The sequence below is a fragment of the Ailuropoda melanoleuca genome, unplaced genomic scaffold, assembly GCF_002007445.2.
Source record: "Ailuropoda melanoleuca isolate Jingjing unplaced genomic scaffold, ASM200744v2 unplaced-scaffold11384, whole genome shotgun sequence".
Classification (NCBI taxonomy): Eukaryota; Metazoa; Chordata; class Mammalia; order Carnivora; family Ursidae; genus Ailuropoda; species Ailuropoda melanoleuca.
The window spans coordinates 240,651-263,741 of record NW_023179820.1 but is presented as its reverse complement, the minus strand read 5'-3'; the positions used below and the strand labels follow the sequence as shown (position 1 = coordinate 263,741).

Genomic DNA, 23,091 nt, shown 5'->3' with positions numbered 1-23,091 from the left:
AAAAAAAAAAAAATCAATTTTTCTGCTTATATTTATAATTGAGTTATAATGCTAAAATTTAAAGTATCTTAGACACATTTCAATAATATTAAGAGGTTAGATATTATAGGGAGAAAAGATGGCGGAGGAGTAGGGGACCCCTTTTTCAACTGGTCCCCTGAGTCGAGCTGGATAGGTACCAGACCATCCTGAACACCCACAGAATCAGCCCGAGACGCAGGAAGATACATCTGGATCTCTATAAAAGAACATCTCCAGCGCTGAGTATTGAGGTACAAAGCAGGGAGCCATGAATCTGCGTGCAGATATCAGGAAGGTAAACGGAAGGGGGAGGGAGTCGCCGCACTCGGACACCGGGAAGCAGTAGCTACCTGCAGTGGGGAGAGAGCCGGACTCCCAGACCAACATTCACAAGAAAGCAGACTGAGACCATGAAACTGATAATGCCCGTGCGACCAGACTGAAAACCAACGCTCCGGACCGCACGAACCACACTGAAACAGGGAGCTCGGGAGTGTGGCAGGAACTGAGGGTGGCTGGCGGTGTTAGAACCACAAAGGACAGAGACCTGCCGGCCCTGGAAGTGAGGGCTGGGAGAGCGGCTGTGGGGTGCACAACCCGGGACAATACAGGGTTTTTGGCAGCACCGACAGAAACAGAGTTAAAGTGGCCAAGAGAGCTCAGTGAAGAGCGGACTGCAATCTCTCTGTTCTGAGACAGAGGCAAGGATAGGGCCACTGCTGCTCTGACTCTCAGAAGAGTCACAGAAAACCGCAAGGGAAATCCACCAGAGAAAAAAGCTGGGAAATAACAGCTCACATTGTGCCCATCCCCAACCCTCCTCGTAGGAGACAGGGCGACTCTACCCAAACAGGGTTCCCTGAGTATCAGCGGGCAGGTCCCTCCCCCAGAAGGCAGGCTGAAAAATCAAGAAGCCCACATCCCTAAGGTCCCTATAAAACAAGTACACACTGCCTGTCCTGGTCAATAATTTGGGCTCTGTACATCCCTGCAACCCCCCTCATCAGAATGATGAGGAGGAGAAATCCCCCCCCAGCAAAGAAAGATAATGAGTCTGTGGCCTCTGTCACAGAACTGATGGATATGGATATAACCAAATTGTCAGAAACGGAGTTCAGAGTAACAATGGTCAAGATGATGTGTAGAATTGAAAAAAATATTAATGAAAATATTAACGAGAATATAGAATCTCTAAGGGCGGAAATGTGAGCAAATCTGGCAGAAATTAAAAATGCTATGAATGAAATGCAGTCTAAACTAGACACGCTGATGGCCAGGGTAAATGAGGCAGAAGAACGAAGTAGTGAATTGGAGGATGGGATGGTAGAAGAGAAAGTTAAAACAGAAACTTGGCTCAAAAAAAATCCATTCTCAAGAATGTAGATTACAGGAGATTACTGACTCAATGAAATGTTCTAATGTTAGAATCATCGGAATCCCCAGGGGGTGGAGAAAGAGAGAGGTCTAGAAGAGATATTTGAACAAACTGTAGCTGAGAACTTCCCTAATCTGGTAAAGGAAACAAGCATTCATGTCCAAGAGGCAGAAAGGACCCCTCCCAAGGTCAATCACAGCAAACCTACACCACGTCACATCATAGTGCAAAGCGCAAATATTAGCTCCAAGGATACAGTATTGAAAGCAGCCAGGGCAAAGAAATTCCTTATGTACAGAGGTAAAAATATCAGAATAACGTCAGACCTGTCTACAGAAACCTGGCAAGATAGGAAGGGTTGGCCGGGTATTTTCAAAGCTCTATCCCAGAAGAACATGCAACCAAGGATCCTTTATCCAGCAAGGCTGTCATTCAGAATTGATGGAGAGATAAGAACCTTCCAGAATCGGCAGAAACTGAAGGAATTCGTAAGCACCAAACCAGCCCCACATGAGATATTAAGGGGGGTTCTATAAAAGTAAAAAGACCCCAAGAGTGATACAGAACAGAAATTTACAATCTATAGAAACAAAGACTTCACAGGCAACAAGACATCATTAAAATCATATCTCTCAATAATCACTCTCACTATCAGTGGCCTAAATGTTCCCATAAAACGCCACAGGGTTGCAGACTGGATAATAAGACATGACCCATCCATTGGCTGTCTACAAGAGACTCATCTTGAACCTAAAGATACACCCAGACTGAAAGTGAAGAGATGGAAAACCATTTTTCTTGCCAATGGACCTCAAAAGAAAGCTGGGGTAGCAATTCTCATATCAGACAGATTGGATTTTAAACCAATCCAAGACTGTAGTTAGAGATACAGAAGGGCACTATATTATTCTTAAAGGATGTATCCAACAAGTGTATATAACAATTATAAATATCTATGCCCCCAACAGCGGAGCAGCTAGATAAACAAACCAACTCTTAACTAGAATAAAGAGACATACAGATAATAATACGTTAACAGTAGGGAACCTCAACACTCCACTATCAACAATAGACAGATCACCTAAGCAGAAATTCAACAATGAAACAAGAGCTGTGAATGACATACTAGGCTAGATGGACCTCATAGATATATACAGAACACTACACCACAGAACAACAAAATACTCATTCTTTTCTAAAGCACATGGAACGTTCTCCAGAACAGACCATATACTGGGTCACAAAACAGGTCTCGACCGATACCAAAAGACTAAAATTATTCCCTACATATTCTCAGACCACAATGCTTTGAAACTGGAATCAATGAAGGAAAAATTTGGAAGAAACTCAAACACTTGGAAACTAAGAACCATCCTGCTCAAGAATGATTGGGTAAACCAGGAAATTAAAAATCAGCTTAAGCAATTTTTGGAGACCAACGAGAATGAAAACACATCGGTCCAAAACCTATGGGGCACTGCAAAGACAGTCCTAAGGCGAAAATACATAGCCATCCAAGCCTCACTCAAAAGAATAGAAAAATCTAAAAGGAATTTTTTATATTCTCACCTCAAAAGATGGAGCGGGAACAGAAGAACAGGCCTAACCCAAAGCATGAGAAGGCAAGTGATCAAGATTAGAGCAGAGATCAATGAATTAGAAACTAGGAGCACAGTAGAGCAGATCAACAGAACTAGAAGCTGGTTCTTTGAAAGAATAAATAAGATCGATAAGCCACTGGCCAGCCTAATTCAAAAGAATACAGAAAGGACGCAAATTAATAACATCACGAATGAAAGGGGAGAGATCATGACCAATACCAATGAAATAGGAAGGATATGAGAAACGTTTATGAACAGCTTTATGCCAATAAATTAAACAACCTGGAAGAAATGAATGCCTTCCTGGAAACCTATAAACTACCAAGACTGAAACAGGAAGAAATTGATTTTTTAAACAAACCGATTAATTATGAAGAGAATGAAAGAGTGATCAAACAATTCTCCAAAAACAAAAGTTCAGGGCCTGATGGATTTCCCGGGAATTCTACCAAACATTCAAAGAAGAAATAATACCTATTCTCCTGAAGCTGTTTCAAAAAATAGACACAGAGGGAACACTACCAAACTCATTCTATGAGGCCAGTATTACCTTGATACCCAAATCAGGCAAAGACAGCAACAAGCAGGAGAAATACAGACAGATATCCCTGATGAATATGGACACCAANTTACATTGTTGGTGGGAATGCAAGTTGGTACAGCCACTTTGGAAAACAGTGTGGAGGTCCCTCAAAAAGTTAAAAATTGAGGGGCGCCTGGGTAGCGCAGTCGTTAAGCATCTGCCTTCAGCTCAGGGCATGATTCTGGTTTCTGGGATCGAGTCCCACATCGGGCTCCTCCGCTAGTAGCCTGCTTCTTCCTCTCCCACTCCCCTGCTGTGTTCCCTCTCTCGCTGGCTGTCTCTGTCACATAAATAAATAAAATCTTTAAAAAAGAAAAAAAAAGTTAAAAATTGAGCTACCCTGTTATCCAGCTATTGCACTACTGGGTATTTACCCCAAAGATACAGACGTAGTGACGAGAAGGGCCATATGCCCCCCAATGTTCACAGCAGCATTGTCCGCAATAGCTAAATCGTGGAAGGAGCCGGGATGCCCTTCAACAGAAGACTGGATTAAGATGTGGTCCATATATACAATGGAATATTACTCAGCCATCAGAAAGAACGATTACACAACATTTGCAGCAACATGGACGGGACTGGAGGAGATTATGCTAAGTGAAATAAGTCAAGCAGAGAAAGACAATTATCATATGGTTTCACTCATTTATGGAACATAAGAAATAGGAAGATCATTAGGAGAAGGGAGGGAAGGATGAAGAAGGGGTAAACAGAAGGGGGAATGAACCATGAGAGACTATGGACTCTGGGAAACAAAGTGAGGGCTTCAGAGGGGAGGGGGGCGGGGATTGGGGTATGCTGGTGATGGGTATTAAGGAGGGCACGTATTGCATGGTGCACTGGGTGTTATACACAAGTAATGAATCATGGAACTTTACATCAAAACTAGGGATGTACTGTATGGTAACTAACATAACAATTAAAAATTATTATAACAAAATAAAATTTTTAAAAAAATTAAAAATAAAATTAAATAAAAGAGGTTAGATATTATAATTCAAGTTCCATAGTAGAGGAAATTGGTTCAGAAATTAAATGGCTTCTCTCAATACATATTTACATAACAACTGATAGAGTAAGCCTTGAGGAAACAGAAAAATAAGAAAACTCCTCCCTCAAGGAATGTATGGTCTGAAAGACAACACAAATCATGATGAGAAAAATTAAATATTATATTCGAGGTATATCACAGTATAACAGTGGCACAAAAAAAGCAATGCTCCACTTCGTGCTGATAAGGAAAAGAGATTCACTGACAAAATGATGTCTGAAAAAACAGCCCTTGCAGTAAAAGGCACAAAAACATAAAATAATTGTAAAGATTTACTGAGCACATACTTGGTGCCATGAACATCCAGAATTACTAAACTTGTCTACCCTCAAAGATAAAATTAAAAATAAAGTTCATCCTTATTGATTTAAATAGCTCATAAAAACTAAGCTGTGTATTTAGTAGCAAAAGACATCATATCAGTCCCTTATATTATTATGCATCTGGAAAAGTAAACTGAAAAGGAAGGAGTGAAATACTACAGACAAAACGTTTGTATCCCTTAAAATTCACAGTGCTGAAACCTATTCCCCAGCGTGTGGGATTAAGATGTGGGGACTTGAAGGTGATTAGGTAATGAGGGTGGAGCCCTCATGCATGGGATTAGTGATCTATATAAGAAGCCCCCAGAGAGATTCCTGGCCCCTTCCTCCATGAGTCCACAGCAAGATGGTACAGTCATGAACCTGGAAGTGAGTCTTCACCAGACCCTGAATATACTGGACCAGTTTCTGCCATTTATAAGCTACCTAGTCTACGGTATTATTGGTGTATTGGTCAGACTAAGACAGGAAGGAAGTAAAGTTATCACTATTTTCAGATTACATAATGAATTCATGGAATTCATAAACCCATGAATTACAGACACTTTATAATTTATGTAGATAAAACCACTACCAGGAATTTATTAGCAACACATTTCATTTGCTGAAAAGGGCACCCTTGAAATCAAGACCCATTCCAATGAAATTCTAGGAAGGACATCAGTTAGACTATGAGAATAGCTACAACAGGTAAACATTTCTGGGCACCCTTTGCAAACCAGGCATTGTGCTAGCAGGTGGTATTACAGGCTGAATTGTGTTACCCCAAAAGTCATTCATATGTTAAAGTTCTAACACTCCAGCATCCCCGAATGTGATTATTTGGAGAGAGGGTCTTTACAGAGGTGATCAAGTTATTCTAATATGATAAGTGTACTTATAGGAAAGGAAAAATCTGGACACATGTGGGGAGTGTAGACAGTGTGAAGAAACACATGGAAAGACAACCATTATAAGCCAAGGAAAGAAGCCTAGAGCAGATCCTAGAAGGAACTAATTCTGCTAATACCTTCATTTTGGACTTATAGCCTCTAGGGCTGTGAGATAATAAGTTTCTGTTATTCACACTACCCAGTTAGCATACTTTATTACTGGTACTTTATTATGGCAGCCCTGGCAAATTAATACACCTAGGATATATAGAAGAGCAATAGAGAAATCTCCGCCCTTAAGAAACCAATGGTCCAAAGAGGAGAAAAGCAGTTCAACAAATAAAACAAAAAAATTTAGTGATGCCTCTCAAGGAGCAGATTTCTGACCTTAATAACAAAATTTTAAGAAAACAATCTGTAGGGCATTTAAGGAGAAAAAAAAAAACAAAACTAGTTCCTTTTTATTTTATACTTTCACTTTGCTTGGTAAGTATACATATATTTTTCTTAATTTCTACTTTTTAAGGAAAATCATCTACAAAGGTTCCAGTCTCTTATTTTCAAGTGTATAATCTTCCTTTGTCTTCCTTCTCCCACTATTTCCCATTGCCTGTCTCCTCCCCTATTCAGTCTTCTCTGGTTACAGTGCCTTATAGATGAGGAAATAGAGACACGGAGACATATCTTCCCTTTTGTGCACACTCTGCAAAAGTATGTTCCCCCACTTCTGCTTCCTAGCTCTCACAAAAATATTACTTCCAGGGGCGCCTGGGTGGCTCAGTCGTTAAGCGTCTGCCTTCGGCTCAGGGCATGACCCCAGGGACCTGGGATCGAGCCCCGCGTCTGCCTTCGGCCCAGGGCGTGACCCCAGGGACCTGGGATCGAGCCCCGCATCGGGTTCCGCACTCAGCGGGAAAAGCCTGCTTCTTCCTCTCCCACTCCCCCTGCTTGTGTTCCCTCTCTCGCTGGCTGTCTCTCTCTCTGTCAAATAAATAAATAAAATCTTAAAAATATATATATTACTTCCACACCCTAAAATTTCTGTTAATATCATGTCTTAAACTAATACTTTAGAAGCTACTATTGGGGTGCCTGGGTGGCTCAGTCAGTTGTGGGTCCAATCTTGGTTTCAGCTCAGGTCATGATCTCAGGGTCGTGAGATCAAGCCCCACGTCGGGCTCCACACTGGGCATGGAGCCTACTTAAGATTCTCTCTCCCTCTCCCTCTGCTGCACCCCTCTCTCTCCCTCTCTAAAAAGAAAAGAAAAAAAAAAGCTACTATTTTAAAAATGAACCAGTTCTAGGAAATACCTTGAGTCCCTCCTTCCTATCAATTTGTTTTCAAATTTTTGTTAAATTATTAATACTTTCTTGCCTTAACAAGCACTTATGCTGTAAATAAAGTAATTATACATTGACAAAAGCTCTTCCAGCCTTTCAGATATATCAATCATTCTATGGAGTACAAAGTACAGCAGGCTGGGTCGAGTATATATCAGCACAGGGAAATCAACCCAAAAGATCTTTTTTAATTAAACACAAGGTCACAGCTTATTTTATATTTCTTTTTCTCTTCAAGTTGAATATGGCTATACTTACTTAAAATCACCAGAAAAAATATAACAGCCATATCTGTAAAAGAAAATCTTTTCTACATATATTATGTCAGTTCAGAAATCAGAATTAAATCGATCTTTGAAAATCACAGCATTTGGCACTAATAACAAGAAAAGGTAAATTCTGCAGTTCCATCAGAGATTATGGAATTACAAAAGACGTGCCAGTTTATAACATAGTGTTTTATGAATTTAAAAAATTGGGAAATTTTATTTTTCTTTTTCATAAAAAGAACCCCCTAAATATTAGTGAAATAATTATATAGCTCTTATTCACAAAAAGTTTTCCCACTCCATAGAATTTTTAGCAGGCTTTCACACAGCTCTTTTTGCCATCGGACATAACAGCAATTGCTGCCATCAATTAAGTAACTACTAAGTGCAAGCCTTTGAAATAGACATTTTATTACTTTTTTTTGGTTACAAATAACCCAGTGAGGCACACATTCTTATACGCATTTCCCAGATGAAGAAACTGAGGCTTAGTGTGTTTAGCTTCTTTCCCAAGATCACATAGTCAGAACCCCAAGTGGCCAAAGGAGATCCCTAAGGTCTCAAGCACTGACTTTCCTTGCCTACCCACTGAGTGTGGCAGCAGAGCCAGCAACCTCCCTGATACCCCCGTTTCTTCCTTACTAACAAAAACCCAATCTTATTTGAGCAGCAACATAAATATTTAAAAATCTTTAATTTTACTTAAGTCCCTTTAGTAGAGGTGACCCTATATAACAGATTCTGGCCAAAGGTAGAGATCCTGGGGGGGAATTCTTTCCCAGAAGAAAAGTATGCCTGGAGAAAATCCTCAGAACCTGCAGTCTTCCTGAGAACTAGGCCCAGAGAATTTAGCTTCCACCTCATGACCACAAGAACAAACTCCACACTAAGGCTGCAGAACTCAGAACACGTCTGACTCCCTGAACTTCTTGTTGCAGGAGATAAATTCAACCCTATTTCTTCAAACACTTCTAAAAGTTTCCTACTATCTGTATCTGAAAGCTTTCCCTAACCAATTCACCAAGTAAGAATTTAATTGCCTAAAATAGTACAGTCCTTTTATCATAGGTCATAACTGCTACTTCCCAAATCAGAATTTTTTAAATTCCTGGAGCTGTGAGCCTAAGCTAACCTACCGGGCTCTACTGATAACAGTAAGCCCAGGAAGAACACATAAAAAAATTTAATAATTATCTACAGGAGGCAAGAAAAAAATGGGGTAGATGGTGACAAAAATGAGAGATTTCTCAAAAATTACCTTTCTACATTTTGATGTTTTTAAACCATAAATATATAGTCTATCCAAACTATGTAAATAAATCAAAGAAGGATATATTAGCTTTATACCTTTTCTGTCAAGAAATCAACAAAATATTACCTTTCTTGGGTCTAGGGGATAATTCGAGGTGCTTTTCTGTAACAATCTTCTTTTCAGCTGTTAATGACTGCAGGAAGATGACAATAATAATAATAATAATGTAATAATTTATGTGACAAAGGCTAAAACCAAAAATATTTTGTAAAATACTCAAAACCTTAAACTATACCTTCCTTAAAATATGTCTCTCTTTTATTTATATTTACCAAGAAGTATTCCCAAAGCACATACTCCTCATATATATATATAAATGTGTTTTTTTATTTTACCAGAATCTAAACAGAGAACTAACCATTAAGATTTTATAACAGTATTCCATTTTGTACATATCTGTAAGTATTTCAGAATTAGCGTATATACAAAAATTAACCAGAATATCTTGTTGCCAAAAGATCCTGAGCATACAAGCATTTCATAAATATACTTCTTGTGAAGAGTAGTGTGTTCAAAGATTTGATCTTCTAAGAAACTTCTCAGTAGGTATCCCACATTTACTAAGAAGTACAAAGGTTGAGCCTGGCATAAAGAGGTGATTACTAACTTGCCATAATTACTAAAGGAATTCGAGGCTGAAAAAAGAAGACTGTACAGGGAAGCCTGGGTGGCTCAGCCAGTTAAGCGGCTGCCTTCAGTTTGGGTCATGATACTAAGGTCCTGGGATCCAGTCCCACACTGGGATCCTTGCTCAGTGGGGAGCCTGCTTCTCCCTCTGCCTGCCACTCCCCCTACTTGTGCTCGCTCACTCTCCCCCTTTCTGATTTAAAAAAAAAAAAAAAAAAAAAAAGGACTGTACCAATTACTATGTCCTGAAATAAGAAAGGGAATTCCAAAGAAATATAATTACAATGGCCTAAACACTCAGGAATCTAAGTATCCTTTGGCATTCAAGGGAAACAATTTTATAATTACTTTACCAGAGTCCCAGAAGTGTCCTGAAATCCTTCTCCACATCTGAGCCATGCTTCAGAGAGGGAAGCAGTTGCCCCCACTGTCCTGAGACTTGCTCTTCCGAATTTCAGTGAACTCCCTCTTGGAAAGGATGGGTATTCTACATCCCAATTTCTTTTTCTCTGTGGAGATGGTTTTCAAAGAAAAAAAACAAAAATTAAATCAACTTCATTAAATATACATTAAGTTGACAATTAACACTGTGGAAACCCAGGAATGGCAATGGTGAAGGCACAACTTTTGAATGTCTCTGAATCCCCATGTAAAAAAAAAGTAACAAGAAAGCACATAAACATCTACAATTAGAGAACAAATTCCAAAATACAAATAGGTGAGGACAAATATTCAATCCTCCAAAAGTCCTGCATATGATTCTATCTGAGAGCAAAGTTGAGAGAAGTAAAGGAGCAAAGGAGGATCTGAGTACATAGACATGTGGTAATCACTAGGAAGTCAAGGAGGCAATCTGAGAATGAAACGGTAGCTGAAACAGGGTGAGGACAAGGGTTCCACCCAAGGAGATCCAAAGGAGTAGGAGCAGTCTAGGACACTCAGCACTGGTGAGCCAGGACTACCTTCTTGGACCAAGCCTCACATTGCAGAAAAACTGCTGGCAGCTGAATCTACTCAGCAGCACAAGGATGGCAGAGACAAGGAAAAGGGCCAGATGAAGTGGAAGAAGGAAACGGAGCCAGAAAATATCTAAATAACAAATAAACAAATGGCCATATTTTTGCAAACTACAAGAAAACAACAGAAATTATAAAAGCTATCTTGAATCCTGCCGCCTTCTAAAAATTCACAGAAACTATAACATAAAAACAGGCAATATAAAAAGATCAAGGTTAAACCCAATACAAAGTTATAACTAGAAAAAAACAGAATGGAGCAGAATAACATCCCAACACACAAAGAAAGCACATTAAAGACAGGCTGATAGAACAGAAAAAGTGTAACCTACTATTTCAATATAACACATTTAGATTATAAAAAATCAGAAATGAAGTAACAAAACTTAAGCAGTAGAATAAAGTTAAAAAATCAGCTGAGGGAACAAGCCCAAATGTCCATCCACAAATGAATGGATAAAAAAGATGTGGTATATATACATGTATATACAATGCACATAGAATGGAATGAATATATACACAAATGCATATACATACAATAGAATGTTACTCAGCCATAAAAAAGAATGAAATCTTGCCATTTACAATAACATGGAAAGAGCCAGAGTATGTTATGCTGAGTGAAATAAGCCAGTCAGAGAAAGACAAATACCTTATGATTTCATTCATATGTGGAATTTAAGAAATAAACAGATGAACATAAGGGATAGAGAAAAAGAAAGAGACTCTAACTATAAAATAGGTTCTTAACTACAGAGAACAAATTGAGGGTTTCTGGGGGGAGGTGGGTGGGGGAAAGGGTGATAGGGATTAAGAAGGACACTTGTGATGAACACCGGGTATTGTATGTAAGTGATGAATCACTAAATTCTAATCCTGAAATTAATATTACAATGTATGTTAACTAACTGGAATTTAAATAAAAACCCGAAACAAAAAATATTCTCTCAACATGGAAAAAAATCAGCTCAGGAAAAAGACTAAACTGGAAGGAATCCAAGAGCAAGTAGCTATCACAGATAATATCTTAAGAAAGTAATAAGGAGGAAATTTTAAAGTTCACCCACCTCTAACAAAGAAAGTAAAAGCATTCAAGAGAAACAAAGTAATCAATCAAGTCTCTCTTGTGATCCAACATACAATAATAGCAATCCCTGAAGAAGAAGAAAATCAAGATATTGGGACAGAACAAATATCAAAAACAGAAAACATTCATGAAATCTTAAAAAAAAGGAAACTGCATACTGAAGCACACCACATAGCTGGTAAAATCGACCCAGAAGCAATCAAAACCAAGATATATCCTATACTTTTAAACAAACTCTTTGAACATTTAGGAAAAGGAACAAATGACTTACGAGTGAATAAAAATTACCTTATCATAGGGTGTTGACAGCAACTTTATGCCAGAAAAAAAACAGAAAAGTGTATTTAAGATACTCAAGGGAATGGGGTGCCTGGGTGGCTCAGTCGTTAAGCGTCTGCCTTCAGCTCAGGGCGTGATCCCGGCGTTCTGGGATCGAGCCCCACATCAGGCTCCTCCACTGGAAGCCTGCTTCTTCCTCTCCCACTCCCCCTGCTTGTGTTCCCTCTCTCGCTGGCTGTCTCTATCTCTCTATCTCTGTCAAATAAATAAATAAAATCTTTAAAAAAAGATACTCAAGGGAAGAAAATGTGAGTGAAGGAGTTTATCTAGAAACAGTAATAACGCTGATTTATTTTCTCCAAATGTTTTTGTATAAGTTTTCCTTTTTTTTTTAACAAATGTCTACAACAGACATGTATTCATTTCATAAGACTTTAAATTTGCATTTTATTTAAGGAAAATCTTTTAGATTTGCATCACAAATCAAATTAAGGTCAACTACTATGAGTTGATCACCTGAATAACACAAAAAAACCCAAATCAACACCATTGCGGTTAAAATTAATAATAAATTAATAATAAATTAATAATTAATTATTAATTTATTATTAATAATAAATTAAGATTAAAATACACCATTAAAACTTCCATAACAAATCCATAAAAACAAATTCAGCCATAACATAGATAGTATTTCAACATGTAAGAGCGCTAAGCATATTCCTCTTTATGTAGAAATTCCTATGGCAGGGCAGGACTAAAAAAGGAAGAAGCATCAATCCTCAAGAGAGTATTTACCCTCCCACTAGATACAGTTTCCCCTGACAGCTCTGAAGAGGCTCGCTTCGTTAACTAGAACAATAAATAAAGAGGAAGATAACATTTGGTCTCTTTTAAGCCTTTTTTTTTTTTTTTTAACTCCAGAATACTCTTCAAGGCATTAAATCAGCCCAGGTCACCTCTGTAAAGAAATGGGTGACATGGAATGGGATGGGATAGGGAAGTTCAAGATGAGCCTGAAGTATCTTGAACCAGAGAGTAAGAAAGCACTCAAGGAATGAGAACTTGTCATAAGGACAAAGGAGCCTGCATGAACGGCCTCTCACTGGCCAAATATGGAACATTCCTGTATCAAATAAATAATGATAGTAAAGGATTATAAACTATTGAATAATAGGAATGAGTCTACATTGATATGAACAGTGGATTTAGAAAATCATCAATGAAAGCTGCAACTAGTAGGTGACAGTTTAATGATGCAGAGGATATCTATATGCTCATGAAGCATCTCCCCACAAATTACTTATTAATTCCAAAAGGAAAAACTTTACAGTGGGGAAACCTGTCAGACACCACCTTAATCAAGGAATCAGCATCACGTGCCTCTTGATAGGAGGCATTGAGAACACAAGATTTCTGTGGTATTCCTACCAGAAAGGCATAACCTAAATCTAAACTGGGGGAAATATCAGTCAAGACCAAAATAACTGGACTGTACACCTCAACAATGACAAGGTCAAGAAATACAAAGAAAGTCTGAAGAACTGTTTCAGATTAACAGAAGATTAAAGAGGCATGGAAAGGAAATGAAATGTATGATCCTGGATTGGATCTTGGACCAGAGAAAAAGGTCATTATTAGGCAATTGATAAAATCTGAATATGAACTGTTGACTAGATAATAATTTTGTATCAGTTTTTAATTTCCTATTTTTGTAATTATACCATGCTTATGTAAGAGAATATCCTTATTCTAGGAAATAAATGGAGTAGAGGTACAGGAAAAAAAAAACAACTGATAGACACATGCATAAGGAGAGAAAGAGAAGAAGAGAAGGAGGGGGAGAAAGAGGAAAAGAAAGAGAGAGAGACGCAAAAAATAATCTAGTGAAATGGAGTAAAGGGTTGTATTAGTTTCCTAGGGTTGCTGTAACAAATGACCACAAACTTACTGGCTTAAGACAAAATTATTCTCACAATTCTGCAGCCAAGAAGTCCAAAATGAAGGTGTTAGACCCTCTGAAGGCTCCAGGGAAGAATCTTTCCTGGCCTCTTTCTCCCAGCAATCCTTGCCTTCCTCAGATAGTGGCTGCATCATTCCCATCTCTGCCTCTCTCATCTTGTGGCCTTCTCTCGATTTTTCTGTGTATGTCCTCTTGCCACAACTCATTGGATTTAGCGCTCACCCTGATGCAATATAACTTCATCTTAATTAATTATATCTGCAAAGGTCCTATCTCCAAATAAGGCTACATTCTGGAGTTCCAGGAGGACGGGAGTTTGTAGAGGACACTATTTAACCTATCTACAGTTCCACCATAAGAAACTTCATTACACTATTCTTGCAACTTTTCTTTAAGTTTGAAATTCTGTCAAAATAAAAGTTAAAAAAAAAACCCACAAAATAACTATGTAAGCCCAGGATGATCCCAGCAAGAAGAGGAGAAATAGTCGATTCTTATTATTCGTATAGTTATCATTCCATAAAGTCACCACAAACAATGAATTAGCAAATACTGAACCACTATTCCTAGGGGAAATACAGGATGGATTCCTGTCAGTATACAACCTTATTTTATGTGTGTTTCTGCTTAAAAACAACTTACTTAAAATATATAGTTGATTCTTTAACATTGAACTCATGGACAACAGCACTGTAACTCATACCTGAACAAAGCTGATCTAACACGAATTTTCTCTGTAAGGCACATCACAGCTGTTCTGCACTCAGGGACACTACACAACACCTCAGTACTATGGTTAAGGGGCAATTTTACACAGTGAAATCACACAAAGCACAAAACTGTGAAAAACATGGCATTAAGTAGACCAAGAAAGGACACACTTGTTTACAGTTTAAGAGCTGGAACAAGCAGGCAGAATGAGCCCTTGTTTGACCTCAACTGAGAACTTACACATCAAATGACTCAAATTTTTCTCTGCTCTACACATGCCCACAAATTGCTGTAAAAGCACCACAAGCATTGAATTGGGGATTACAAATAAATTTGGGTAAAGAGGGGAATTTGTAAATACAGAATCTGAATAATGAGGATCGACTATACTTTGAATAGAACTTTGAAAGGAAGCAATTGAAGTTGTTAAAATACAAAAAGTGTTTCATTGCTTCATTGCTTTACTATGCAGCCCCCCAGAGACCACTTTTCCTTCTTATTGCTGCTCTGTTCAATTTTTCATTTCTTTAGGTACACCATGCTTATGAATTTTATTTATTCATTTTGAAACTTTACTCCCTAAAAAAGTAAATGCATGCCACCATACATCTTTGGGCTGCTCCCCCTGGAAAGTTTCTAAATAGTATTTGTTTGGAGTATCATTTAATAAATTTGGGGAACAAATAAGATGTCTAACTGAATGCAAAGGGGAGTTTTCTTGAGTATCTGAATAAATCCCAATGGCTCACGCCATATACTTGAAGAACATAAATGCTTTTGCAACCAGGAATTTACCTACATTAAGAAGAGATAGTGACTCAGGGACCCTCAAGTCTGAGGAACAGATAGAAAGTTTTAATCAAGTTGGCTAGTTAGCAAGCGCTGTGATGCTCAGAGCTCATTCTATCAAATACTTGCCCATTGGTTTCTTCAGAGGTCTTTCCTTCCCTCAGTTAACAGAACATTTCTCAGGCCTGTCACTCACTGCTTTGGTTACATTTGACTGGTCCTTTACTTCTCTAGATTTCATCCATACTCAGATTCTTTAGGGACTAGAACCCTCTAATTAATATAAATGACAGAAATATGATGTTCTTATCTTCAGTCAACATTTATTGAGTGCCCAGCGCATGCAGACACTCTGCTGGGCCTCAGGGATACAAGATGAGCAAAAAAGACCCTGCTCTCCAGTAGCTCAGGCTGTGGTGAGAAAAACTCTCCCACAAATCTGGCGACATGAAAGCCTAAGTCCAAGTTCAGATACCAGCTAGCCTGGCCTTCAAGCTTACTTTTCAGCCTTCCCACCACTCCCCCAATCAATCTATTCTCCTTCACATTCAACAGAGCCTGCACATTTCCACCACCGTAACTGCATCCATGGCGCTCTTTGCTGGAAATCACCTCTCCACTCCCTTCAGTCTCTCCAACTCTGCCACAGATTAATGCTCTTCTCTCCCATGAAATACCCCCCATACCTCCACATGCATACCTCCTTCTGTGAAGCTACCATGTCTCCAGTTTATTCTACTCCTTCCGTTAGAACAATAGCAGAAGAAGACATGTGCCTAATCATCTCATCACCTCAGTGCACAGTGCTCCCCACACAGAGGTACTCATTGAAATGACTGCTGAATGAATATGTAAGTTATTTATCATACTACTCATCATTGGTTCACAGATGCTAATGATATCTAAAGTAAATCAGAGAGTAGGCATAAGCTTAGGGGAAATTCAGTAGACTACATTTCCATTTTATCCATCAAATGTAACAAACAATACCTCTACCACAGCTTCTTTTACACTGTTAGTAATCATGTATCTGGCTCTCTCCAGTGTTTACTCAGCCATAGCGGAGGCACTTAAAATGGCAGCTTCACTGGCCGCCTCACCCAGCCATCTTTTTTTTTTTCTTCTAGTGACAACGCAGACCCCCCATTACCACAGTTTTAGGCATCCCACCTGGCCATTGTCACAGGACATCAGCCTGGGGCCACAGTGACTGGTCCAGGGATGCCATGAGACACAAGCTGAATCAGTCAGAGGGACTCTCTAGGACTTTTCTAATCGAGGCTACTAGAAAAGATTCTCTTCTTTCCAACTTTGTCAAGGATGTGACCCCAAAGCAGCCAGCAGCCTTGTCCTATACCATATGAAGAAACCTGAGAAAGTGAGAAGAGGCACAAGTTGTGCTCCAGGCTACAGGCCAGGTATGTGAGCAGCCCAGCTGCCCAGCTGCTGTGAGCTGCAGTCTATCCATCAATTTTTTGTACCTTTGTCCAGTTTAAGTTAGGCTTCAATCACTAGCTACTGAGTTGAACTATAGCACTGTTTATGTTTCTCCCAAATTGAAGTAATTCACAGAGCATTCTGAAGGTATACAGCTAAAAAGTTTTCCCCCTTCAATGACCTAACTTCTAAGAATATGCGTTAGAGTGGAGGAAAAAGTACACCAAGATTGGGTTGATGGACTCAAAAATAAATTAATGAGAGAATGTTTCCTGGTGAAAGCTGGTTTTAACTTACATGAGGGAAAAAATGTAACTTTAACTTACATGAGGAAAAAAATTTGGTGATGGCTATCTACAGGTCCTGGATTTTCCAGGATAATCCTAGTTCCAAATATCCTGATTTATTACCCTCTCAGAGAACAGAAACATCAAGGCAATTTCACAAGTAGAACACAACTTACAGACCACATGTTCAGGTTGTGCAGTCAGAATGCTCTCAATGACCTGTGCTACTTGTTGGCCACATTAACACTAAGCCAGGTTAGTGATTTTCTCAAGACACAGCTTCTGCATCTGTAAAATGGAGATAACATACTTACCTCAAGACCATTATGAAGATTAAATTGGTACTAATAACAATCCTATGTAATAATAGTACTATAGACCATAATTACAGAAGGCAGAAGAATAATTAATTAATATTCACAAGTTAAAATGGGAATATGTGTGACTGCCTATCAACTCGGAAGCAGGCATTCACCAGACACTGAATGTGCCATTGCCATCATCCTCAACTTCCCCGCCTCCAGAACTGTAACAAATGCGTTGTTTATAAACCACTCAGCGTATGGTATTTTGTTACAAGCAGCCCAAACAGACTAAGACAATTTAGTAGGTGCCAGATACTATAGCATGTGTCATGCATATTACCTCATAAAGATTCTAGATGATATAGCAGATTGAAATGAATAGTACCAATCCTATGTTATACATAAAACTAAGTGTCGAAGAGATTATCTAAGATCATACATCTATAAATGGCAGAGCCAGGGTAAAAACCTAGACTAGTCTAAGCCCAAGGACCACAGTCTTAATAGGGCCACATCTTTCTGCAAATGAGAAAAAGATCCTCCTACTCAAGTCACTATACTTCCATCTACTGGAAAACTGTCATAATATATTGATTTTGTTAGGAAAGATACTTTATTACTTTTTACTGGAAGAGGATCATAATAAATACACATTTTTCAGGACATAATTATGAATGGGGCCTCTGAGGGCAATGCAGGTCTCAACCTGCACAACTAAATACAGTTCTGGTGGTTAAAAGCAAATGGAATTTCAATATACTTTTATTATTACTAAATTCAACAAACTGGGCTTTATAATAGTTCAAGCACAGAAGACAAAGAAATAAATCATGAACCCTGTCCTCAAGAAATAAATATGATCAATGGGTATGTTACAAAACACAATAACACGGAATGAGAGTAATATCAGAAGTTAGTATAAGGCAGTATGATGTAAAGATTAATTCTAAAAATCATTTTTTAACTTCTCTCATTCAAGCCTTATGGTAACTCCGTGAGTGAAAAAGGACAGGAATCACATACTTCAAAATGGGGACACTGAATGTGCATCAGTGAGGCACATTTGTGAATTGAAAAAGAGGATTTGTGTTTGTTAAAATGTGGGCTCTCAAAGTGTGAAAAGAAAGAAAACAATGAGTAATGGACTTCTTAGGAAAAAACTGAGAAGACAAATGTATAATGAAGAATTTAACCTTACTCAAAATGAGGTCTGGCCTTTGTTGTTGGCTTCTGGGAAATAATCCCTAAACCCTTGAAATATCATGGCTGATAGGGTATCTTTCTTTGCCTGATGACCTCAGTTACATTGGATGGTCTAACAATGTGATTTAGGGTGGGGGCTAGCCATACCCTATAGTGTTAGCATGGGGACTGGTGACCAGAAAGACAATGTAATGATTTAGAACAGGGGCTCTGGATCACACACGGAAGAAGCAGAAATGGAAGACAGAGATCAGCTATGTGGGCAATCAATCATGTCCACAAAATGGTGAGTCTATTCAGGCTCCTCTAACAAAATACCATAAACTAGATACCTTATAAACAACAAACACATATTTCTCACAATTCTGGAGGACAGGAAGTCCCAGATCAAGGCATCAGCAGGTTCAGTGTCAGGTGCTGGTGATATCTAATGAAGGCTCACTTCATAATTTATGCTATCTTCTGACTACAGCCTTAGAAGGCAGAAGGGATTACAATGTCTCTGGAATCCCTTTAATATGGGCACTAAACCCATTCATGAGAGCTCCACCATCATAACCTAATCACTTCCAAAAGGGCTCATGTCCAAACACTAGGATATTGGGGATGAGATTTCAATAATAAATAGGGTGGTACACAAATATTTATTCTACAGCAAAGCCCCCAATAAAAACTCTGAACACCAAGCCTCAGGTGCGCTTCCTTGATATATCACACTATACATAACCAGAAAACTAGCCATTCTAACTCCAGAGAAAACAAGAGAAGCTTCATGTCTGAGACCTTTACTGGGTTCTGCCCTATGTGCTTCTTTCCTTGGATAATTTTAATCTCTATCCTTTCCTTATAATAAACAGTAACCATGGGTATAATAGCTCCCAGCAAGTTCTGTGAGTCTTTTTAGTGAATTATTAAGCTTGAGGTTGGCTTTGGGGATTCTGAGAGCCTGAAGTTGGTGTCAGAGGTGAGAGTGACCTTACGTGGAGTAATCTCTCTAGCTGGGCAACTGGCTAAAACTCTTAACTCCTCACAAGAGAGACATTAAGCTAGATAAGAGGAGGTGTACATCACAGATCAAAAGAGAAGCCACAAATGAGGTTAATTAAGAATAGGAGAAGAATGACTAATTAGGTAAAATAAAGTTTAGATTTAAGAATAATTTTGGGGGGAAAGCTGGATGGCTCAGTAGGTTAAGCGTTTGCCTTCAACTCAGGTCATGATTCCAGGTTCTGGGATCAAGTCCGGAGTCCAGCTCCTTGCTCAGTGGGGAGCCTGCTTCTCCCACTGCCTGCAGCTCCCCCTGCTTGTGCACACGCTCTCTGACAAATAAATAAAGAAAATCTTAAAAAAAAAGAAAGAAAGAAAGAAAGAAAGAAAGAACTTTCTTTTTTTAAATATTAGGAAGTAACCTAGAATATACATCCAAACCTGAGGAGCTATGTTTGAAAAAACAGAGGGGAAAAAAAGGAATGTTAAGAATTCTAACAAAACTGCAAAAGAAATCAGAGTTGAACTAGAGAAACAAATTGCGCTCTCCAGGTACCAAAAAAAAAGGGAGAACAAAAATATATTGGAATTTGTAATATGAAGATGTGAGCACACACATACAAACACAACACATAATCCTGAAGCAGGTTCTGGCACTCTGACCACTTAGTGGACTGTATTAATACCACTAAAGAAACAAAACAAGTGAAATGCTAAGATGAGTTGAGGCCACTTCTTCAAAAAGTTTCTAAATCAGTGAGAGATAAAGACAAAGTGATCAGCCATAAAGCACATTAAGTCCAAAAAGAAACAGTAATCCATGTTTTTATTATCCTACTGTGTTAGGGTAGAATTGAAAGAGGCCAGTACAAACAAAGTTGAAAGTTTGAGACAAAGGTCTTATCTACTGCATACTGAAGCAATTTACTTAACACCTGAACAAGTGATTGGCTATTATACTGGACATCTTTATAAGGATCTCTTCCGTCACAGACTTTATAATTCTAAGAATGAGCGCCTGGTAAATAACAATTAAACAAAGATGTTCAATGAATGAAATATCTGAATCTCCATATCCCTATATGTAAAATGCAGGCATTTAATAGCATGACCTCAAATATTCCATCAAGCACTAAAATTCCATAATTCAAGTGACTCCAACCTCAAAGTCAAAGCGCCCCAACTTATCCAACGTTGCTAACACTAATATAAACAAATATTTGCTTCATCACCTACACCTGAAATTCACAAATTGTACTTTTATAACAAAAAGGATGAACTCTGGAACCTAGTTGAAAACATACAACAGGGAGAGGCCTGGTGAAGAAAGCAACTACCCCTTTGCAGTAAAAGAACACCATGGCATTTTTAATTGCACACCTACCATCCCTTGCACACTAGGTCAGCAGTGGTCATGAAGACGGCAGCCCACACTCCTGGTACATGTTACTACTGCCTGGGGAACAATATGGACTTTATTGCAAAATAATTGTGCTCATGTGTTTGGACCTGTCTTGTGGCTTCCTATGGACTGAAGCAAGGGTTTTGGTTTCCCTTTATTCCACACAGCTTGGAGCATCTCCCAGGCAAGGGCAGCTTCCCATGTAGAGTTTGCCAAGAATTTAAAGAAACAATTATCGGCTATAATAACCTAGGGCAAGACATAACAGCTGGGACAAGAGCCAGACAGAATGAAATGCCTAAAAAAGTACAGGTTGTAAAAGGAGATACAAGGGTGAAAAAAGGTATTAAAAGCTCTCTGGTGTACACAATACCCAAAATATGGAAAAAGCCCAGATGGAAAATGGATAAAGATGATCTGGTACGTGCGCGCGCACACCGACACACACACACACACACACACACACACTGGAATATTTCTCAGCCATCAAAAAGAATGAAATTTTGCCATTTGCAATAACGTGTATGGAACTAGAAAGTATTATTCTAAGGTAGAGGGGAAGTTAAGATGGCAGAGGAGCAGGGGTCCCCTTTTACAGCTGGTCTCCTGAGCCGAGCTGGATAGGTACCAGACCACCCAGAAAACCCACCGAAGCAGCGTGAGACATAGGAAGATACATCTGGATCTCTACAAATTTCGAGACTGAGTACTGAGGTACGAAGCGGGGAGCCGTGAATTCACGCACAGGTATCAGAAGAGAAACAAAATGGGGAGGGAGCCTCCGCGCTCGGGCGCCGAGAAGCAGTAGCCACCTGCACTTGGGAGCGGCCAGACTCACGGAGGTGAGAGAACAGACTGAGACCGTGAGCCTGGGAACATGTGCGCATCCAAACTGAAAACCGCTGCTCCAGTGCGCTCACTGGAACAGGACTGAGACCGGGAGCTCTGGAGGGTGCGCGTGCGCCCAAACTGAAAACCTGAGCTCCGGAGTGCGCAAGAAACACACTGAAACAGGGAGCTCAGGAGCATGTGCGGGTGCAGCTGGGGGCTGGTGCTGTTAGAAACACAAAGGACAGACGTGCCGGCCCTGCAAGTGAGGGCTGGGACGCGGGCTGTAGGGCTTTTAGCAGAACCACACAAACAGAGTTAAAGAGGCCAGGAGAGCTCAGTGGAGAACGGACTGCGATCTCTCTGTTCTGAGACAGACCCTAGGATACGGCCTCGGCTGCTCTCTCAAAAGAGTCACAGAAAACCGCCAGGGAAAGTGGCCAGAGAACAAAAGCCTGGAAATACAGGCTCACAATGTGCCCATCCCCATCCCCCCTCTCAGGGGACAGGGCGACTCCACCCAAAGAGGGTTGCCTGAATATCAGCACAGCAGGCCCTGCCCCCAGAAGGCAGGCTGAAAAATCAACAAGCCCACATCCCTAAGATCCCTATAAAACAAGGGCACACGGCCTGGGTCCTGGTCAACAATTTGGGCTCTGGACAACCCCGCAACCTCTCCTCATCATAATAACGAGAAGGAGACATCCCCCAAAGCAAAGAAAAGACAATGAGTCTGTGGCCTCTGTCACAGAACTGATGGATATGGATATAACCAAATTTCAAGAATGGAGTTCAGAGTAACAATGGTCAACATGATGTGTACACATGAAAAAAATATTAACAAATATATTAACGAGAATATAGAATCTCTAAGGGTGGAAATGAGAGCAAACCTAGCAGAAATTAAAAATTCCATTAATCAAATGCACTCAAAACGAGAGGCTCTGACGGCCAGGGTGAATAAGGAAGAAGAACGTATCAGCAAATTGGAGGATAGGTTAGTAGAAGACAAAGCTAAAACAGAAACTTGGCTCAAAAAATCCAATTATAAGAATGTAGGTTACGGGAGATTACTGACTCAATGAAATGTTCCAATGTCGAATCATCGGCACCCCGAGGACGTGGAGAAAAACAGAGCTCTAGAAGAGATATTTGAACACATTGTAGCTGAAAACTTCCCTAATCTAGGAAAGGAAACAAGCTTTCGTGTCCAAGAGGCAGAGAGGACCCCTCCCACCTCAACCACAACAAACCTACACCATGGCACGTCATATTGCAATTCGCAAATATTAGATCCAATGATACAGTACTGAAAGCAGCCAGGGCAAAGAAATTTCTCACGTACCAAGGTAAAGGTATCAGAATTACATCAGACCTGTCTACACAGACCTGGAATGAGAGAAAGGGTGGGGGGGGCATTTT

At 39.5% G+C, this 23,091-nt stretch overlaps 1 protein-coding gene across 12 annotated transcripts in view; it reads right to left on the bottom strand.

Annotated features, from left to right (window-relative positions):
* SPIDR (scaffold protein involved in DNA repair) overlaps window positions 1-23,091 on the bottom strand; it is a 502,027-nt gene that overhangs the window by 466,002 nt on the left and 12,934 nt on the right. For 9 of the 12 annotated variants that reach the window (XR_004622658.1, XM_034650137.1, XM_034650132.1 and 6 more), the window contains exons 2-3: window positions 9,729-9,884; window positions 8,815-8,881 (exon numbers count right to left, since the gene is read on the bottom strand). Coding sequence is in view for 11 of the 12 variants with exons in the window: in XM_034650137.1 (XP_034506028.1) it covers window positions 8,815-8,881; window positions 9,729-9,884 (223 nt within the window). In the remaining variant the exon portion in view is untranslated. Of the gene's footprint in view, window positions 1-8,814; window positions 8,882-9,728; window positions 9,885-17,120; window positions 17,233-23,091 lie in introns of all 12 variants that reach the window. The other 3 variants (XM_034650135.1, XM_034650141.1, XM_034650140.1) reach the window with 3 other exon arrangements.